The sequence below is a fragment of the Chroicocephalus ridibundus genome, chromosome 7 (assembly GCF_963924245.1).
Source record: "Chroicocephalus ridibundus chromosome 7, bChrRid1.1, whole genome shotgun sequence".
In the NCBI taxonomy this organism is placed as follows: domain Eukaryota; kingdom Metazoa; phylum Chordata; class Aves; order Charadriiformes; family Laridae; genus Chroicocephalus; species Chroicocephalus ridibundus.
Window position 1 is genome coordinate 57066096 of NC_086290.1, and position 16330 is coordinate 57082425.

The 16330-nt window shown below is 62.5% G+C and overlaps 1 protein-coding gene across 1 annotated transcript in view; it reads left to right on the forward strand.

Moving 5' to 3' along the window:
* The first annotated feature begins 785 nt into the window (after window positions 1–785).
* SRRM3 (serine/arginine repetitive matrix 3) overlaps window positions 786–16330 on the forward strand; it is a 31646-nt gene continuing 16101 nt past the window's right edge. Inside the window, exons 1-3 of the mRNA XM_063341849.1 lie at window positions 786–1000; window positions 9388–9643; window positions 12801–12902. Coding sequence (XP_063197919.1) covers window positions 9420–9643; window positions 12801–12902 — 326 coding nt within the window. The 5' untranslated portion in view covers window positions 786–1000; window positions 9388–9419. The remainder of the gene's footprint in view (window positions 1001–9387; window positions 9644–12800; window positions 12903–16330) is intronic.

The following is a 16330-nucleotide window of genomic DNA, read 5'->3' on the forward strand; positions in this document are numbered from 1 at the left end:
GTGGGCTGGGATGCAGGCTGGGATGCAGGATAGGATGCGTTGGGATACAGAGTGGGATACAGGATGGGATGGGACACAGGGAGGGGTGCAGGGTGGGGGTTTTTCTGACAATTGCATCCCCCAGCTGTGAGCGGCTTTGCCGGGACAGGTGCTGGTGTTTGGCGCCATACCCCAAGGTGGGTGGGCTGCTGGGAGGACTGGGGGGCTTGGGGGTGCAGGGGGATGGTGAGATGTGGGGAGGAAGGGGCGGGGGGGCGCTGGGGAGAGTTAGGAGGTGCTGGGGGACGGGGGGCAGAGGGCTGTGTGAGAAGATGGCGGGGCGTAGGTGGTTACCGCGGGTGCCCCAAGGCGGTGCAGGGGGCTCTGTAGAAGGTGGGGGCTCTGTGGAAGGAAGGGGGACCGCTGGGCAGTGTGGGGGTCTGTTGGGTTATGGGGGGGCTCTGTGAAAGGGAGGGCTCTGTGGAAGGAAAGGGGAGCTCTGGGGCTTGCGGGGCCTGTGGGGTGCAGGGGGGTCTGTGGAAGGAGGGGCTCGGTGGAAGGAAGGGGGTCTCTGAGGGTTGTGGGGGGTTACGTGGGAGGAAGGGCTCTGTGGAAGGAAGGGGGTCTCTGTGTAAGGAAGGGAGGGCTCTGAGGGGTGCGGGGGGCTGCGGGGTGCAGGGGTCTGTGGGAGGAAGGGGGGGTCTCTGTGGGGTGCGGGCGGCTCCGCGGGTGCGGGCGCGCCCTCCGGCCGGCAGGCGGCGCTGTGCGGCGGCGGCGGCGGCGCGCTGTCGCGGCGGGCGGCTCTGTGTCGCGGAGCTGTCCAGCACTTCAGGAGGGGCCGCGCTCGCCGCGCCGGGAGCCGCGCCGGGAGGGGCCGGGCCGGGCCGGGCCGAGCGGAGCCCAGCGGGGCCGAACCGGGACGAACGGGGCCAAACGGGGCCGACCGGGGCCGGGCCCGGCGGGACGGCGCAGGCAGCGGTCGGCGACGGCGGCTCCGGGCCCGGCGGGGCGGCGGGGCGAGGTGAGGCGCGGCGCGGCCGGGCCCGGGCCTGGCTGACGGGCCGGCACCGGGCGCGGGGGGGGAGACGGTGTCTGGGGGGGCAACGGGACCCCGGGTGGCCGGGTCGGGGGGGTGAGAGGTGCAGGGGACTGGGGACCCCCGGGGGACAGGGGGGGACAGGGGTGTGTGTGTGGGGGTGATGCTCCCTGGGGGAAAGGGGGCTGTGGACCCCAAAGAGATGGGGGTCACGGTGCTCCTCAGGGGGCAGAAATTGGGGTCCCCAAAGGGACGCGGGTGACAGGGCTGAGAGAGGGGTGCAGCGCTTCGTGGGTGCTGGGGGTGGCCGGGGACGGAGCAATGGCTGGCGGGTCATCCCCGGGGTGTGATGCTCCTGGGGGTGCGGATGGGGCGAGGAGCCTGGAGGTGAGATGCTTTTTGGGGCGCAGGGGGTCCCCTTTGGGGACGTGGGTCTGCTGGGTGCTCGCTGAGGATGGCTGGGGGACACGCCACATCCCTCTCCCCTATGCTGTGGGGAGACAGGCCGGGATGGGGGCAGCGAGCCACCCCTTTTGGGCTCCCACCGGACTGGCAAGGATGGGATGGCGATGAGCCCCCAGCAGATGCCGGCACCTTGTGGGGTGCGGGTGGGAGACGAGGGTGAGGTAACGGCCCCGAAGCCCCTCTCTCTGCTGTGCCGACCCCCGGGCCGTGCCGCGGAGCGGGGCTCTGCAGCTCCCGCTTTGTCTGCTGAGATTTCAAACCCTGCGGGTGTTGCGCGGGGGAAGGAGAGGGGCAAGGCTTGGCAGTCGGGCGGGCTGCCTTGTCTTTCGGGAGCGTTTTCTGCTTCTCCTTCCCATCTTTGGGAGGTTTGTCCCCAGGGGTGGCCGGGCTGTGCCGCACAGGGGGCTGGTGGCGAGGGGTTGAACCGTGGCTGATGGGGACCAGGTGGATTTCAGGATTTCAGGGGTCCTGTCATTCATTCACCCCCTCTGGAGCAGAGGAGATTTCAGACTGTGGATGTTTCTTGGCTTGCCTGCACTCCTGCTGCTGCAGGGGGACACTTGGGGGCTGCCAGAGCTTGAGGGTGTCTTGGGTTGATGGCAAACATCGAGGACCATCTTATGGGGTGGAGACGCTCGTGCCCCAGCTGATCTCCCTGCCCTGGCATGTGGGTTCGTCTGTGGCAGGAGCACTGGGACACCCCAACAGGGGGGATTTTGGGGACGGGAGCGCGTGGTGCTTGTGTCCAAACACACACCATCCTTGCTCTGTCCCCCTCCGCCAGCGTGGCATCAAACGATGCCACCCCTGCATCCCGCCTGCCTCCCCCTGCCCCAGGGACTCATCCTGGAGACATGTGCAGGGAGAGACGGGGGCTTTTGGAGCCAGAAGTTGGGCAGCTTTTAGGGGAGCCATCGGTCCTTGGTTGCCGGTGGCGATGGGGAGTGGAGGCTATGCCAGCCAAGCGGAGGGGTGCAGGGCTTTTGCTTGGTTTTCAGATGGTGCTTCCCCCCCAGGCAAAGGGTGTCCTGCCCTGGGGCCAGATCCAGCTGTGGGTGGACACATGGCAGTGGGTCCTGGGGGCTGCTGGAGAGGGGGAACGGAGGGCGCCCACCCCACGCCTCTGGGCAAGGGAGTGCCTGCGGGGTGCAGGTCACCCCATGGGTTTAGTCCTGGCTGCTGGGGATCTCCTGGCTGGGGGGGACCCCGATGCCAAAAGCCCTTCCTCCTCCTCTTCTTCGTCCTCCTCCTCCTCCCCAGATCCCGTTTTCCCGGCCAGGTGGCCCGTGGCTTATATAATGTGCTCAAACCCCGGAATAGCTCCTCCCGTTACACAACCGCCCGGCCAGCCACCCGGGGGGGGGGATCCCCGGCTGGATGCTCCCCCTGCGCCGGCCATCACCCCCCCTATCAGCAGCTCTCAGCCCCGGGGGTCATTTGCTGGGGTTGTGTCCCCATGGGGGAAGGTGACCCCATTATGACAGTCATCCCCCCCGCCACCAGCTCCTCTGTGTGCTCAAAAATTGCTTTTATTGTTATTATTAGTAGTATTATTCCATCCCCCCGCCTCAGAAGTGGTGCTGGGCCACAGGGATGCCTGTGCCTCCTCCCGACTCCTTGCCCAGCAAAACAAATGGCCCCAAGGATGCAAAACATTGGGCGGGGGGGGATGGGGGGCTTGCTCTTCCCCTCCCCATCCTTGCCCGTTATTTAAGCGCCTCCGGATTGGGAAGGTCTGGCAGGGCAGGGAGTGCACAAGCCCTGGCTGCTGGGGCTGCCTGCAGGTCCCTTGGCTGCCAGCGAGCAGCTGCTGGTGGCCACGGTGGCCCCAAGGGGCTGGGGAGAGCGTGGCTGGGGTTGCAGAGCTGGGGGGTCCCATAGGGATACCCATCACCTGGACCCGCTGGCCGTCCTCTCAGCACGGGGGGGGTTTGCTGCCATCACTTGGACCTGTTTGTCCTCCTTTCCCTCATCCCTGGCTTGGGAATGGGATCGCCGCAGAGGTCCCAGGGTCCCCTGGGGATGGTCCCCATCATGGCGTGACCCTCTTCCCGTCAGCTCTCCTCCAGCTGGGACTGGGAATGGGGCTTGCTCGGCCTCCCCCAGCAGCCCAAGGGGGTCGGGCTGGGGGCCTTCGGCCACGGTGTTTTGGGGACAGAAGAAAGCCCATCTCCTCACCCTCCTTCGGGCCCTTTTCTCCGGAGCATCTCCCAGGGGAGCTGGTGGATCCCCACTGCCCGCACCTCTGTGTGGTGCCCGGCCGGCGGGGGAAGGGGAAGGGGGACACGGGTTCCCACCCCTGGCTCCCCCATCCCTACATCCCCAAGCTGGGAAGGAGCCTGGTTGCTTAGCAACTGTTTAGCTTCTCCACCAGCCTCCTCATCTATTTAAAAAAAATAAAATATATATATATATGCAGAGACGTAGGTACGCACAAGCAGCAGCGAGCCCTCGCCCAGCTCACGACCCCACCCCCCCCCCACCCCCCCGCCAGCCAGCATCCATATATTCTTTATTAATCGCTTTAAAGTCTGCAAGGCATCAGATTTTGGTCAGGCAGCGAGAGCAAAGGATGCTCCAGGCTTGGGGTAGGGAAAATATGGATGGAGGGGCTGGGATGGGTGTAACCAAGCCCTTCCTGCTGCCCCTTTCTGCGGGCAGGATCCCTGCCGGCTCGGGCTGGGAGGCAGCACTAATGAGCCCCAGACCAGCTAGGCTTTTAAAGCCAATTTTGCCTTTTTTTTTTTTTTTTTTCCCCTCCTTCTCGGAGGTCTGACTCATGGTTTTTGGCACCCGGGGGCTGGTGGAAGGCAGCTCCGGAGAAGGTCGGCCCAATTAACGGCAGCAACCCCGGACTTTTCCTCCTTGTAATTCTGGCCAGGTGTTCAGAGGAGGCCGGCTGCCTCTTGCTGTGATGTTCTGGCGGTTTTTGTGTCAGGGAAAAAAAAAGCCCTTCTCCCAGCTGTCCCCTCGGCACGGGCAGGGAGCAACCCGGCACGGGGCTGTAAATGCTTCGGGGACAGGGTTATGATTTCCGTAGGGGGTGGTGTGCCCTGATGAGACCCCGATGGGCAGGGGAACCATGGAGGCCACCCCTCTTAACCCTCTCCGGTGGAGCTGGAGGGTCCTCTCCTCGGCTGGGTTGTCCCCTGTTTGTTGGGACTGAGCTCTGGCACGCTCAGTGCACGAGTGGTCCAGGGAGATGCTGTCCCAGGCTCGCCGCCTGCATCCCGTGCCCACATCCCCGGCACACGGATGCTCACCGTTGCCCTGGCTGGTGCAGCTGGATGTGGTGAGAATTAATTGAGCACCGGCCGGAGGCGGCTTTAATTAGCACTGAGGTGGAGGGGGGGAGGATGCCCAGGCACCACTGCCGCCTTCCTCCGCCGAGGGGGGAGATGCCGGGAGAGCATCCAGGCACCGCCAGCCCCCCGCTGCCGTCCCCGCTCCCACCGGGCAAACGGCTTCATCCGCATTATGGCGCGGCGGGGCCCTGCGGCGGCGGCGGGCAGGAGCGACGGGCAGCTGCCTCCAGCACAGCCCCATGCCCGGGGTGCCGCGGGCACGGCCGGGGAATGGGGATTTGAGCGGAGTCAGCTGGGAAGGGGTTTGTTTCTGGGCTGGAAAATCAAAGGGTAAAAGCGGTTTGGTGAAATAACACTTCTTTTGCTCGTTTTCCTTCTTCTTTCCCATCGGGATGGAGCTCCCGAATGCCTGAGCTTCCCTTCAGTGCCCGGGCTGGGCAGCCCTGGGGCTGGGACGTGGGGATGGCTGCGTCCCAGGGCCACCCCACCAAGTGTCCCGGGGTCCCAGCCCACAGGGAGGGAGCACGGTGCAAAGTTTGGCTGGAAACCAGCAGCCCCAAAGCCCAGCAGGATGGCGATGCTGGTCCTCGCACCCCAAGCTGGTGGGGCCTGTCCTGGCTGTGTGTCAGGGGCACGGCACGGTGTGTCTGTCCTTCTGTCTCTCCTGGCTTCCACCAGGATGGCAAAGGAGGTGCCCGGGTCCTCTCTTCTGCTTGGGGTGAGGTGCGGGATGGGGATGGAGGATGAGGATGGAGGATGTGGATGATGATGGAGATGGAGGATGGAGATGAAGGATGGGGATGAGGAGGAAGATGGAGAATAAGGATGAGGATGGAGATGGTGGATGGGGGTGAGGATGGAGGATAAAGATGGAGGATGGGGATGAAGATGGAGGTTGGAGATGGAGGATGGGGATGAGGAGGAAGATGGAGAATAAGGATGAGGATGGAGATGAAGGATGGGGGTGATGATGGAGGATAAAGATGGAGGATGGGGACAAAGATGGAGGTTGGAGATGGAGAATGAGGAGGAGGAGGAAAATGGAGAATAAGGATGAGGATGGGGATGACGATGGGGGATGAGGATGGAGATGGAGGATGGGTATATGTATGAAGGATGGATATGGAAGATGAGTGTGAAGATGAAGGATGGGCATGGGGCAGCTCTGAACATTTCCAAAAGCTTTAATCTAGGCAGCAGAAAGCACCTCTGAGCTGAAAAGCTGTTTTGACCTCCCCAAGCCCCAAGGTGGCCTGTGGAGCGTCAGCGGGGAAGATCAGGATCCCAAAACACGGGGTTGAATGGCTCGGCAAAATGGGAAGAGAGGGGTTTGCTTGGGAGTTTCCCCAGCAGCATCAGCCCCTGGTGCCGGGGGGGGGCTGAGCCCTCCTGGGTGGCACTGCGGGGATTTGGGTGGTGGGGACAGATGCCAGCGACTGTCCCCAGCCGCATCCTGCAGCCTTTGGGAACCTGTGGGGACACGGCGCGGCGCTCGCCCCAAGACGCCTCCTCTCCCTCTCGGCCGGGCAGCGGGCTGCCAGTGCTTGATGATTTCTGGGTAATTACTGCAGATAATGAAATATTTAACCATCGTCTTTATTATCGGGGGTAGCGCTGAGCCAGGCAGGAAGCCGCTGCTGGTCGGGCAGGGCCCTGCTGCCTTCGCCGACGGGTTTGGTGCCGGGTTTGGTGCTGGCACGAGCTGGCAGAGCCGGGCGGTCCCCACATGGTGGCCAATGGACGGAGGTTGTGGGGGTGACGGCCACTCTGCGTCCCCGAGCTGTCCCTTGCGGCTGCAGGGCTGCCTCCGTGCAGGGCGTCACTGGGGGTCTCCTTTGGGGACGGGGAGGGCACAGACCCAGCTGGGCGTCAGTGACTCCGTCAGTCCTCGGTGCCTTGTCCCCGTTGTCACCAGAGATGTAGGACTGGCTCCGTTTTCCACCCAGGGCTTGGCTACTGATAGCCGGAGGTGGGGGGGTTACGGGTGGTTTTTCTCTTCCTTTGTTTTCCTGCCTGAGCCGTGGCTGAGGCAGGGTGGCCGGTGTCAGCTCTCGCCGTGGATATTGCTCACGGCCGAGGGGACACCGGGACACAGTGCCGTGTCCATCCCCGCGTCAGCTCCACCCGCTTGGCCCCGGGTACAAGAGGGATACCTCCAACTGCATCGTTTTTACCGAGACGGGGAGCATTTCCCGGTGGGATCTGCTTGCCTCCCCCCCCATGCAGCCCTTACCCGCAGGTACCCATTTATCTCACGCGCTCCTCCGTCTACCCGCCCGGCCCTGTATCCCGCACCCTCTCAAGGTTTCACAGCAAGGAATTTACCCGCTGCCAGGCTCAGGATAAAATTAATTCCCGCTTGGGGAAAAGCAAGCAGAGGCTGCTGCGGAAAGCATCCTCTCCCTCCCCCTCTCCTTTCCCCGGTGGGTGCAGGTTTCCCAGCGGGGAGCTTCCCCCATTCCCTAATTTCCTATCCCAGCTTTTGCCTTCATGCCCTGCTGGGAGAAAGAGGAAGAGGAGCCCCCCACCACCACCACGACCACGCCGGGTTTTGCTGCAGCGTCTCCACCCTGGGACATGGAGGGGGCTGGGGTCAGGGGTCCCCCCCCGGGTAGGGAGGGCTGAGCGGGGCAGATCCTTGCTGCGGGGCGTCCTGGGGCTCAAAATGTGGGTGCTGCCCTGCCTGCTGCAGGCAAGGGGGTGCGGAGGGACCCCTCCGGTCGCTCTAATAGGACCGAGCATCCAGGGGGTGCAGACCCCCGGCCGGCTCCTGCTCCACCGGCAGCGTCTCCTGCTGCCCGACCCCCGTGCCCCTGCGGAAATAAAGGCTGCTGGCTCCTCTCCGCATGGTAATAATTAGGGGGGGAGAAAACAGGGGAAAAAAAAAAAAAAAAAAAAAAAAAAAAGCCTTGTAATTAAGCAGTCAGCTGCCGTCCTCCCTGGGCAGGCTCGTCAGGAGATAAATGAGTGCGTGTGGTAGCCAGTGGCAGTGGGAAAGCCGGGGATGTCCCCTGGGGATGCCGCGGGGTGTGAGGTGCCTTTCCGCCGGGCTGGGACCCCCGCCGCCCCGGGGAGGGCTCAAACAGCAGAGAAACGTCCTCAAAGCCCCTCGTGGGTGATCTGCCTTCCCACCCTGGCTCTGTCCCAACTCGCACGGCCGTGGAAAGCTCTGAACTGCCTGGCGTCCCCCTGGAATGGCACAACGGGAGCGGTGAGCCCTCCCTGGGCTCGAAACGGTGCGGATCAGTCCGTGGTCCGTCTGTCCTGCCTGCACTCCCAGGCTGGGCTGAGGGATCCCTCCTTCCCCGCGCCAGCATCCCCTGTCCTTGTCAGCCCCTGTCAGCCACCCCAGGCATCCTGGGCAAGGGTTGGCGGCTTCCAACGTGGGCAACGATGCGCGGGCAACACCCGTCCTTGGAAAAGCCTCTCCGTCAGGGTCCCTGGGATGGGAACACCTCAGGGAAGCGTCTGCTGATAAAAAAGATGTCTCTGAGCCCGAAGGCAGCTTGGAGAGCCTTCGCCCCCATTGTTTCTCTTTGTGTAGGACTTCGCAGGAGAAGCCGGTAAAGCCCAGGCGGTGCCTCCGCAGCCCGGCTGCCGCCGGTAATTAAGGCAGCGGATCTCCAGTGGGAGCATCCCGTGCTGGGGAGAGGGCTGGTGCTTTGGGCAGGGGAGCTGGGGCATCGCAGGACGGGGAGACCGAGGAATGGGTGCTCAGCCACGCGCCGATGGCCCGAGGTCACCGAGACAGCGCTGTGTCTGTCTGGGTGATCCGGGAGATTCGGGAGCATCTCTTCCCCCAGGCTTAGGGAGCATCAGCCGGAGCTTCAGCGTGCCAGTGCCGCTCGGGAACACTCGTCCTCTTCCGAGGGGTTATTTTTGGAGCCAAGTGAGGACACGTTGGCTGTGGTGGTGGAGGAAGGAGGCAGGGACACGTGAAGGTGAAGGAGCAGGGAGAAGGCGGGCGGGCAGCACCTCCCCTCCCCTTGCAGCCGGCACCGGGCCGTTGCCGGCGGGTGCCAGAGGGCATCGGCAGGATTTGCTGGCTGGACCAGACATCAGCATGTCCCATCCCACGGCTGCATCCTCACCGGCCGGTGCGGCTCGGGGGGATGCGAGGGGCTATCTGAGGTGTTTGGGTCCATCCCCTCGTTGGATGGGGACAGTGCCCGGGGATGTCCCCAGACAGCGGTGAGGATGGGTGCCTGTCCCTCCTCCACCAGCGGGGTCCGTGGGGCTCGGGGGGAGCCCTGCCCGCTGATCCCGCTGCTACCGTACAGCTCCGGATGCCACAGACCCACATTTTAATGGGCTTTCCCTGGTATGAGGCTGGCTCAGAGCATCCTCCTCTCCTTCCCAGGAGCCAGCCCTGGCGCCATGGTGACGGGGATAGCCCCAGCCTTGCTTTGCAGATGGGGAAACTGAGGCAAGAGGCAGGAAGGGCGCTGGCAGAGGACCCAGATCTCTCAGCCGCCGTCCCCATCGACCTGCTGTGCCTGCATCTCTTTTCGGCCAAATTTAGCCTTCAGGTCCCCTCGCCGTCGTGGGGTGAGAGGGAAACCGGGGCAGGGACTGACCCCCGACTCTTTCTCTCCCTCCCAGGCGCTGCTGGTGGGGAGGCCGCCCACGCCAGCATGGCTCTCTACAACAACGGGGCCGACGTGCCTTCGCCCCAGGAGGCCTCCAATGGCTTCTCGCAGCCCAGCGCCTCGGGTACGTGGCACAAGGGCGAGGAGGAGGTGCGTCTGGTGGAGCCCAGCCTGGTGAAGAAGGCTCACCGGGAAATCCTGGACCACGAGCGCAAGCGGCGGGTGGAGCTGAAGTGCATGGAGCTGCAGGAGATGATGGAGGAGCAGGGGTGAGCGGTGGGGGATCGGGGCTGGGCTGGAGATGGACCCCATGGCTCAGGATCCTTTTGACCCGCTTGCACCTTGTTTTTCCCCTTTTTTTCTCTCTAAAAAAAGAAGTACCTTGATGCGGCAAAGGTCCCCAGTTGGAGGCAGAGCCACTCTGGGGTGAATTGGGCAGCTTTGAGGTGGACTGGTGGGTTGATTTGTGAAGCTAAGTGCCTCCAAGAAACACAGACCTAGGAGTGCATCCACACACATGTTGGGGGCTCACTCCGGCCCCTCCGCTTGGAAATTGTGGCTCCCAGCTCGTCATGCCGGGAAAGCGGAGGCAGGAAGGAGGCAGCCACCAGCGTGTCCTGCAAGGCTGGGATGGGAGATGGTCCTTCTCTGTCTCTCATGCTGGGGAGATGAAGGAGAGCTGGGGTTTAGTCGCAGGCGAGGCTGTTTCGGTGCTTCAGCTTGTCCTGCCTTCCTTCTCTCCCCCCAGTTTTGGGGTGAGAGGATCCCCTCCGTCTTGCCGTGCCCCTGGCTGTGCACCATGAGCTGCTCCGCAGCCTTTGCTCCGCTCCGGGGAAGCAAAGGGCTGGGGGCAAACCCGAGGGGAGCTGGAGAGCATCCCCACCTGGGTGGGCAGGAGGGGCTGGGGGGCCAGCCAGGAGACCCCCATCCCCACCGGACCCGTGGCTGCCCCACAGCACCAGCCAAACGACCTGATCCCCCCCTCCGCCCGACAGCTGGCTAAAACCTGATGGATGGAGCAAATTCTTCGGCACACGCGGGTGGACGGGGACTGGTATCAGCTGGGGAGAAGGAAAATGGATTGAGGGAAGGCTTCGCCAAGGCTTTCATTAAGAGCGCAAGCGTGACCTAGAATTAAATTGTCTCACACAGACTGGAATAATGATTGTGCCTAATTTGTCGTTATGGAAATAAATAAGGCTGACCCGGTGCCTTGGGGAGCCCAGAGCCTCCTGTCGGGTTCCCGCACCCTACCAGGGATCTTACTGCTGGTAGTATCGTTACTGCGCTGGGTAATAGCAATATTGCAATCGGTATTGTTGTTATGGCTGTAATTGCCTTCGCTATTATTAAGGCTATTAATAACGGTGATGACGGTGATACACCGAAACGATAATATAATTACAGTAATAATCTTGGTCAACCTGGTTAATCCTCCGCCTGCTCTTCCCCTCGGCGCAGGGCTCTCCGGGGAGGGGGGGGGTTGTTGCACGGGAAGAGCTTTGCACCCCGGAGGTTTCCGCCTGGGCCGGGGGCCACATCCCGGCCACGGCCTGGGGGGAGATGTCACCAAGGGCAGGACCCCCCCGGGATGATCGGGTGTGACAGCGGAGGAGGTTTTGTGGGGATTTAAGCGCTCCCTTGTTTCCCTAAATGCGGATGGCTCCTGCTGCTCGCTCCGGGCTGCCTGGGACCTTATTCCCTGCCTGCAGGCTGGGTTTCTTCTCGGGAAAAGAAGCGTCAGCATTTTTTTAATTTTTTTTTTTTTTAATTTTTTTTTTTCCTTTCCCCAACCCATTCTATGTGTTAAATGCAAATCCCAAATGCCTCCAAGGGGGTTATAAGCAGCACCGGGGGGTTGCAGGAGGGATGGGGCTGGCGGGGTGCTCCTGCCCCCGTCACAGGATCGCTGGGTGCAGGTTGGGGGGTTCCTCTCCTTAGCCTTGGCCCCCCCGCAGATTTGCCAACAGCCCAGCCACGGTGGCCCATCTGTCACCTTGTGTTTGGCCTCGCGTCCCCTCTCCCACGGCATCGGCCGTAACATGCTGCAGCAAACGCTCGTCTTGCCGGGCGGACACCTTCCTGCTGCCGCTGGCTGGCCCATGTCCATGGGACGGCCGGTGCCGGTGGCTCCATCCTTGCGGGATGGCTGCCTTGCCATCGAGGGGACGGTGCAGAGACGCATTTAGGGGTGCTGCCCTGTTTTCGGGCCCCCCCCGTGCCCAGGCAGGGTGCAAGGAGAGGGGAGGCAGCCGGGGTGCCTCCGTGCCCCGTGAACCCCCCTCCTCCTGGGTTGGGAGTCCTGGCCGGCTGGGAATTAATGAGAGCCTTCCAGTGCAAATGAGCTCGTTAATATTAATTCCCCTCTCCTCGCTGGCCCCCTTCATGGGCACTGCAGGGTGGTGGGAGTGCTGCCATGTGTCCCTCTGCTCCCAGGGACACCCAGGGACACCCATGGGCTGCGAGGGGTGTCATCGTCCCCAGCGCGGGCTGCGAGAGGTGCCGCAGGGCTCGGCCGGGCTGTGACACCCAGTTTTCTGGGCTCGTTAGTGGCGATGCTGATGGGATGTGATGGTGAGAGAGGGCCGTGAGCAGCCCCTGTAGATGGTGTGGGTGAGGACAGGGACGCACACAGAGCCTGACCCCTCCCCTCCCAGGGTGGCAGCATGGTGGTGACATGGGGTCCCTCTCCCTTTGTCCCCAGGGATGATGCCGAGAGCACCGTGGGTTCTTCCACCGCATCCCTCCGTTTGGATGCTTTCGGTCCAGGGGGATGCTCGGGTGCCCTTGTGCAGCCCTGGGATGCGGCACAGGACCGCCTGCCCAGGGCTGCCACCCGTCCCTCCCTGGGGACACCTCGGGGACGGCTGGAGTGCCGTGGTTTGCCGCGGCCGTTCTCAGATGCCAGGGACAAAGTGATTAGAGTCTCTCGTTAATAACCCTGCAGCGGCCTGAGTCAGCGTTCGGCGTTAGCGCAGAGCTGGCTCGGCTGCCGGTGCCCCGGCGCAGCGCGGGGACGAGCGAGGGAGGCTCGCGATGGGACGGAGGCACCAGGCGCGAACCCCAGCATCACCAGCTGCGATGCTGGCACTGCCAGGGGGTTTGGCAACCCCAAACCTGAGGCGGTGGCAGGGGGGATGGCAACATCACGGTCATCCTCTTTTACCCCTTCCTGATGTCCGTTCCTCTGCCAAGCGCTGCTGAGAGGGGCAGGCAGGAGAGAGGGGAGCGTGGAGGGTGGTGGCAGGGGACCAAGCGGAGGGACCTGCTCTCCTCCAGGCCGTGATGACTGTCACCACGCCACCCCTCCTTCTGACTGGCCCCTCTGGCTACATGTCGCTCCTGAAGGTACGAAGGTCCCCAGCAGGTCCTGGGGGAGCCCACGCTCCGGCCATGGCAGCCCTGACCCTGTCTTTGCCCATCCAGGTACTCCGAAGAGGAGATTCGGCAGAAAGTGGGGACCTTTCGGCAAATGCTGATGGAGAAGGAAGGCGTGCTCACCAGGGAGGACCAGCATGGGCGCCAAATGTAAGTGAGGCAGCTCCGAGGTGGCCTGTCTGTGTGTCCTGCCCATCTCTCATCCCAGAGAGGCACTTCCCTGATTGCCTCCGAGTATCAATGGGTGGGTGGGTGGATGGGTTCATATGGAGAGGGTATGGATGGTTGGATAGACGGATGGACATAGACAAGGTATATAGGGATGGATGGATGGATGGATGGATGGATGGATGGATGGATGGATGGATGGATGATTGGTTGGTTGGTTGGTTGGTTGGTTGGGTGGTTGGTTGGTTGGTCGGGTGATTGGTTGGTTGGTCGGTTGGAGGCAGGGTTTGTGTCTCTGAGGCAGTATCCTACCTCTGGAGAGGTTGGAGGTTATCTTGTAGTGGTCTTTAGGAGACCTCAGGGTGCTGTACAGAGGGGCCAGCATTGCAATGCTCCTGTCCCAGATGGTGAAACCCAAGTGTGGAAGGTGTCAGTGCTCGGCTCACCCCACCAGCTGGTGGCAGAGCCCAAGCTGCAGGTTTGCTGTGCCTCACCTTTGCCTGCTCCTGCCTCTTTGGGTCACCTCTTCTGCTCTCCGGGGGGCTGAAATCACAGCTTCTGCTGCCAGCCAGGCGAGGGCACGGGTTCCAGTCCTTGTTCTTTACGCCGTAATGCAGAATAGTCCTCCTGTCTCCAGGTGTGAAGCTGGGGTAACTCACCTCGGCTGGTGATGGATTGTTCTGTAACGCTAGAAATCTTTGTGTTGGCAATAATAATCATTAATAATAGTAATGATAATTTCTGTTGCAAGGGGCCCAGGCTGGATAGGCAGGGCTCGAACCTGCTTCTCACCCGGGTAGACCCAGAGCCTGGGTCTCCATCGGGCTGGTGTGACACCGAGGAGCCCCATGGAAGAAACTTCTCCAAGGAGCTCCTTCCCCGTGCCTCTGCCTCCTAATCGCTCCTCACGCTGCTTCGTCCCTGGGGGCTGCTCCAGCCCGGGGTGGAGGCTTGGGGCTCAGGTTAGGTGTCCAAAGCAGCCCAGCTCCTGCTGGGAACGTGCCGCTCGCTCCTCCTGCCCCACACAGGACTGTCCCCAGCCTCGCGAGGGTCCACCCTGGCTCGATGATGATTTATCTGCACGATGCTTAACGGCCCGGGCAGCATGGCTGGCCTGGCGCGCACCATCCGTCAGCCTGGAAACCAGGTCACTGGGGACAGGAATAGCTGCTGCAGGTTCACTGAATATTAATGCTTCATTAGGGTCAGGAAATAGGGCGAGGGGGGAGGCAGAGAAGCCGCGGCGGCGGGGAGAGCCTTCCTCCCACCGCACCACGGGCACGCCGGGCAGGGAGGGACACAGCTCAGCTGTGGCCAGCCCAGGATGGGGCTCATGGCCCTGGGGACCAACAAAGCATCCAGGGTCCTCCTCCAGAAAGGAAAAACCACGGCATGGGGAAAACCAACCTGCCCAGGTCACCCTGGTGTGGGGCATCGGGCCCAAGTGTTAACAAGTGGCCTTTGCCCGTGGGGGCATGAGTCATCTCCAGGGCATCTTCCCGGGCAGGCTCGTTAGGGCTGGTGCTGTAACGAGCACATAGGGGAGCCGAAGGTGCTTTAAGGTTACGCAGGCAGCCCTAGCTGTCACCTTTGCGGGCTTGGTTTTGAAAAAACGAAGCGTAATCATTAAAGATTAGCCCAGGGGCTATAAATAATAATGCTGAGCTGGAAGGAGCAGTCTCAAAGCGAAGGATTGCTCGGGAGAGAGCAAAGCCGGAGCCGGTTGGAGGAGGCTGGTAGGAGACAGGTCCAAAGGAGGTGGCTCTTCAAGCAGCGGGGACCTTAGCTGCCAAAGTCCCTGCCAGAGGATGTCCTGCGCATAGAAAGGTCTGCGCTGGTTGAAGGGGCTGGACAAGGGATTTAAATAAACTTTAATTAAAGAGCCACAGCCCTTGCAGTGGCTGGGAGAGCGCCCAGCAAAACATCTCATGGGCTGGTCCTGCTCCAGCACCTCTCTGGACTTTTACAGCTCGGTCTTTGGCTGCCGGGACTATGACCCTGAACTAGCTGGTCTCGTTTCAAAGCAGATGCGAAAGCTCAGCATCGTCTGCAAAACTCCCCAGGGGAAACTGAGGCACCGAGCAGAGCCGTGACCACCTGAGTCCCTGGCTTGCTCTCTGCGCTCTTTCAGCTCCCGTCTCTGTGCGTGCACAGCCCGGTCCCCAAGGAGTAACTGCTTGATGGACAGGCTGGTGGGATTGCAGACAAACGCTTGCTGGGCGGGGAGGGATAATTGGGGCAGCACAAGCCCGTCTTGAGCCGCTGAGCACAGCTAATGGGTGAGATGCTGGCAGCCGGTGCTGGCATGGAGCACAGAGAGCCCAACAGGGAATTATCCCTGCTCACTCCTCTCTTTTCCTCTTTTCTCCCCCTTCCCACGGTCGGGTGGGTGGTTGAAAGGCTGTTCTTGCCCTTGGGGCACGGCCAAGGCAGGAGTCGCTTGGAGAGGACCCAGAAAGCCATGGCTGCAGCACAGAAGGGAGCCCAAGATCTGCTTGAGTGCTCGTCCGCGGTCAGGAGGAGGATGCCTCGCTTGTAGTTTTGGTCCAAACCATTTTTAATTGGGTTAAACAGCCCAGGGCCTGCCTGTGGCCGGGGATGCCAACACGTGCCGCTCTCGGATCTGCTGTCTGGGGCAGGGAGCATCCCTTTGCTCGGCTGGAGGCGCTGGCAGGGCTGCCAAGGGACCGGTCGCGCAGGGGCTGCCCTTCACCAGCATCCCTGGCCACGCACCTCTGGGCTGGGAAGGGTGGAGGAGCCCACATCGGGTGTCTGAGGGCAAATCTCCCTTGGGAAGCAACGCCCGGCTGGGTTGGTGTGATGCTGGCTGCCCTTCGTTATGGTTCCCTCCAGAACACCTGGATGGCCGCATCCTCCCGGGGTGAGATGTCCTACATCCCCCAAGAACAAACGAGAAGCTCCCGGGGTTGGGGTTGATGCTGCTCCTGGGGCGGATGGCAGAGGAGGTGCGGGGCGGTGGGGGAACAGCAGGGAGAGGCAGGGCAGGGACTCCCGGGCCCCTCCTGCCTGCCCCGTCCAGCTGCCAGGCCTTTGCTCGCAGCCCTGGTAGTCAATGGCAACCTCCAACTGGTTTCCATGGCAGCGGGAAAAATTAATGCTGATGAAGTCACTCAGGAGGGATAGGAGGCACTGATGGCTCCAGGCCCGATGTCCCCCCAGCCCATCTCATCTGGCCCAGGGGGGACATCACCCATCACCTACCTGAAGCTCCGGTGCCGAGCTGGCGGCACGCCGGGGCTGCCGGCCTCAAAGCCCGGATCATCCCAGGCAGCTCCCACCAGCGGTCGGATAATCCCCTGAATCCCCCCAGCCTCCTGCCAGCTCCCCTCGCCCTAATCTGGCCCCACCGCCTACCTGGGGTGACCCCAGCCCCCTGCCCAGCCCCGTCA